At 38.2% G+C, this 5,000-nt stretch overlaps 1 protein-coding gene across 2 annotated transcripts in view; it reads right to left on the reverse strand.

The window, feature by feature from the left end:
• LOC135226423 (thioester-containing protein 1 allele S1-like) overlaps positions 1-5,000 on the reverse strand; it is a 91,616-nt gene that overhangs the window by 53,999 nt on the left and 32,617 nt on the right. For both annotated transcript variants that reach the window (XM_064265961.1, XM_064265962.1), the window contains exon 2: positions 1,162-1,483. In XM_064265961.1, coding sequence (XP_064122031.1) covers positions 1,162-1,370 — 209 coding nt within the window. In that variant the 5' untranslated portion in view covers positions 1,371-1,483. The remainder of the gene's footprint in view (positions 1-1,161; positions 1,484-5,000) is intronic.

Consider the following 5,000-nt stretch of genomic DNA (forward strand, 5'->3'; position numbering starts at 1 on the left):
GAGAGAGAGGAGAATGTCATTCGTTAATGGAAACCTGGAGTGACTATGAAAAGAGAAAGTTTTTCAGCTAAAAAAATGAAAAGAGAAAGTTTTTCAGCTAAAAAAAAGTATAAGAAACCGTTAAAAAAAGGTGAAAGGAGATTTACTTTGTATACATATAAAACGAGTCCAATAAATGCAATAATCTCTTTCACAATTTGGAAGCAAAATAAAACCGATATTCACTAAAGAATAAAAGTAACCCGGAGACATCAAGGCACTTGATAAGTCATCATCCACGAATCATAAAATCTTATCAGTAATGAAGATAATTAGGAATAACTCAGATAATTTACAGAATATAAGGAACAATAATAATTACGATGTATATCGATAACAAATCTCGAAAGATTGTTAGTAATGATGACCTTTTACAGAAAAAACTACATTTTGTGTAGACTTGATAATACTTCGAAAATCTGATAGTTATGGGAGCCAATAACGCAAACACCTTCTACTTCATGAATGTAAGCGAATCTCCAAACCATGTAAGCAAAAATAGCCAGTTGCATAAATCTCTATATTCTATACTAATATCTTAAGATCTTAAAACCTTGAGAATCTTCTTCTTCTTCTCCGCTGAAATCATAGCCGGGGTCGCTGTTTTCTGTCATATAAAGTTCATTCATTAAGCCCTCCCCATTTACCCGGGGGTTGAGGCTGAGATAAGTCCCAGCAAATATAGTCGGGGTCGCTGTTTTTAATAATCCTCCTCCAGCTGTTTCTGCCTTGTAAAATTTATTCATTAAGCCCTCTCCATTTATCTGGGGGTTGAGGATGGGATAGGTCCCAGCAAACGCAGTCGGGGTCGCTGTTTTCAATAATCCTCCTCCAGCCGTTACTGTCTTATAAAGTTCATTCATTGAGCCCTTCCCATTTATCCAGGGGTTGAGGCTGGGTTAGGTCCCAACATATGTAGTCGGGGTAGCTGTTTTCAAAAATCCTCCTCCAGCTGTTTGTCATAAAGTTCATTCATTAAGCCTCCCCATTTATTCGGGGGTTGAGGCTACTAGTACTGAGCTGGGATAGGTCCCAGTAAACCCCGACATCACCCAACTATCCAGCGGCTAGGTTCTCGAAACACTATGAAGGTAACAACCGCAAAGAGAATTCCGTACTTACAAACTCATGCCCGCCTTCTGGTGGGGCGCCAACGTGTGGAACAAATCCCTGTGGATCTTCGTCGCTTCAGGGACCTCGCCGATATTGGCAACGTCCTGTGGGTCCTTCCTGAGGAAGACGTGCTTCCATCCCCTCCGGGATTCCGCTCCTCTCGAGAAGCAGATCGCAACCAGCAGGAGGATCGCGGTCGTCCTTGGGAGGGACAACATCTCATGGAGTTGGCGATCTCTCTCTCAGGGAATCTCCGGCATCGAGTTGCTTAATCTAGTCTCCTCAAATTCTTCTTCTTCTTCTTCTTCTTCTTTCCGCCCCTTCTTGAAACCTGGCCAAAGAAAATGGGTGAAATTTAGAGTTGAAGGATTGTAAATTTGAGGACTCTGTCTGTCTCTCTCTCACATAGATCTCAGGAATGTTTTAAACACTTCTAAAAATTATTGGGAAATCTCTCTCTCTCTCTCACAGATCTCAGGAATGACTTCAACACTTCTGAAATTTATTAGAAAATCTCTCTCTCACACACACACACAGATCTCAGGAATGCCTTGAACACTTCTAAAATTTATTGGGAAATCTCTCCCTTTCTCTGTCTTACATAGATCTCAGGAAAGCACTGAACACTTCTAAAGTTTATTGGGAAATCTTCCTCTCTCTCATATAGATCTCAGGAATGCATTGAACACTTCTAAAATTTATTGGGAATCCCTCTCTCTCTCTCACATAGATCTCAGGAAAGCACTGAACACTTCTAAAGTTTATTGGGAAACCTCTATCTCTCTTTCACATAGATCTCAGGAATGCTTTGAACACTTCTAAAATTTATTGGGAAATTTCTCTCTCTCTCTCTCTCTCTCTCTCTCTCAGAGCACACTGACTTTACCGCCATAAAACCTGGATATCATACTTCTACGGATCAACCGAAGGTCAACGTTCAAGTCATTGGCCTGACCTGGCAGACAGCTCCGTTACGTAACAGCTAACGTTATATGGCGAGATAAATTATGATGCATGTATGGCAGTATGGCAAACCAGAATTGACTAGTGTAGTTGAGCTTGATATCTTTAATAAAATGCATAGAGTAAAAGGCTTCAAAGGAGCGCTATTCATATTTATATTATGTACATACATAAAGTACATACATATATACATACATGCAAGCATTCACGCATGCATGCATACCCAATAACTACTGGTTATAGTTACAAAATGATACTAATAAGGACAAAGACATATCATTAACATTAAATGTCAATATTGGAAATATGTCATACAAGAACAAAAACAATAATAAAAAACCTTGGAACTGTCACATCTGGATGGCAGTTTCGAATATGGCGAAAAAGTCATTCTTACTCCCAGCCCAAGATCGGAGGTTTTTTAAAGCAAAACCTCTTAGTTTTTCGGGCATGGACGGTTTACCGCAAGATGACCGGTGCCAGAAATCACCTGATTCATCCCGGATTCTGTTCAGTGCTGAAAAACAGTTCCAGGTGCATAATGGACTTCTGGAACCGAAACGTCTACCTGGTGTCTGTGGGGATTACGCAACAGCTGTGTATTATTATTTTTATTATTGCTACTATTAAAAGATATTGCTACATCAACTAGGCAGACAGGTAATCTTATCTAGAGTGCATCCGAGAGCCAACTGGTTCGTTATTTCGTTATGCCTCATTATATTTCCAGATCTCTCTCCAGTATGATACGCCATTGCTTCATCACTGAAAACGTGGCCATAGACAGCAACCACAGGTAATAATCATATTGATTATTTTGTTCATGTATTTGCACGGGTCATACCACCACAAATGCTTCTATTACTCTCGCAAGCATCGCCCTGTTTTGTATAAAAAGTACTTGATATTCAAATAACAACCATTATTCCCGCGATCATCTGCTTGTTTTATATTCAAATATCAACTATTATTCTCAATCAAAAGCATCTGCCTGTTTTGTATCAAAAGTATTCTTTTATTCAAATATTGAATATGAACTGTTATTCTCAATAGCAGCTGCCTGTTTTCTATAACAAATATTTGATAATAAAATATCAACTATTATTCTCAATAGCATCTGCTGTTTCGTGCAAAATTATTTTTTATTCAAATATTAAACATCAACGATTGTTCACAATAGCAGCTGCCTGTTTTGTATCAAATTATATTTTTTATTCAAATATTAAATGTCAACTATTTTTCTCAATAGCATCTGTCTGTTTCGTACAAAAGTGTTTTTAATCAAATATCAATTGCTATTTTCAATAGCAGCTGCCTGTTTTGTATAAAAATTAAATTTTTTTTATTCAAATATTAAATGTTAACTATTATTCTCAATAGCAGCTGCCTATTTTGTACATCAAATATTTGATAATCAAATATGAACTTATTCTCAATAGCATCTGTCTGTTTCGTTCAAAACGTGCTTGATATTTAAATAGAATTCCCATCCTGTCCTTCCCTTTTCCAAAACGTTTCATTCCATCGACGGAGTAATGACGTATTCTGCCAAGACAGCAGCAATACATCACACCGAAACAAGACGTTGGCCGCAGGAAACATGTTTCACGCAAAGCAATGCAATCCTTGTGGAGTTATGCAATGTATTCCTTTCCTCCTGTTATCAATATTAAAAAGGGATGCAGTGACATCACTTTTTGTTACATGGAAAACAAAGATGCTTCTGCAATTTACTATTAATATCGAATGAGGGCTGCTGTCTCGTTCATTTGAACAAGCGTTGATGACAGGGCACACCTGTGGTAAGTTCGCCTGGGCTTGAATGGTAGCGACTACTACTGAAGATGTAAGACTTTAGACTTTGATAATATTGTGCATTGCATAAAATGGCATAAAAAGTCTACTTAATGAGATAAAATGTAAATGACTACGATAGTTCTAAAGAAAAGTTCAATGCGCAGGGACTGAGTGCAAAGACGAGAGTAAAATTTTGAAAAAATAAAAAATAAAAATGAAGACTAAGTACCCTGTGTATATTCTGCTTGCCATTGATCGAACCTTTTATTGTACCAAACTACTTTTATTTATGATTCCCTTCCAGGAAATATATATATTCTACTGAAGGACTACAGCAGGATTTATTCCTTTCTAGATAGTTCTATGGGAACGAAACCCAAGACCTTTATTCAGGTACGGTACTTAAATAAATAAATGAATAAGAACGGGATAACGGGTAAAGCAAATGAAGCCCGACCTCGGAGGAAGTGTCATACCCTCAATCTGAGACAAATAAGGCCACGAGAATCACGGAAGTACAAAACAGATGGCATCGCATAGGCCTAAATGCAAAAGGGCAAGACCAATCAGTGAACTGACCTCGACTTGGTAATAACTATGGGAGGGAGGGAGGGAGGGAGGGAGGGATGGGAGAGAGAGAGAGGCCGGTTGGCCGTGACCATGGAATACGAAATTTATTGTTATTGGACATGAATAATCAACGGCTAAACGCCGGACCGATTAATCTTCGGTATGGGTGTTGCAAAATTAATCTATTAGGGCATTAGGAAGGGAGTAGTGTTGCTTTCCTTGATGCCTGTAACGGTCTCTCTTCTTTGGAGGTCAGTTGTCCTGAGAAAATTGATAGGTCGGGGTTACTCCATCACTTCGTCTGTTGTCTGGGGTTATCTAACTTTTAAATAGCGGAATGTAGGCCGCATAGAATCGCTATTTCTGAAAGATGAAATCTCCAAAATGCTAAGTTTCCGAAACGATGACACTTTTAGTATTTAAACTGATAAAGTTTTTATATATAACAACCTGTTCCACAGGTATATAGTTCACCTTGCAATTAACAGTTTCCTTTCCTAGGTAATGATTTCATAGAT

This window comes from Macrobrachium nipponense, chromosome 14 (genome assembly GCF_015104395.2).
Source record: "Macrobrachium nipponense isolate FS-2020 chromosome 14, ASM1510439v2, whole genome shotgun sequence".
NCBI classification, from domain to species: Eukaryota; Metazoa; Arthropoda; class Malacostraca; order Decapoda; family Palaemonidae; genus Macrobrachium; species Macrobrachium nipponense.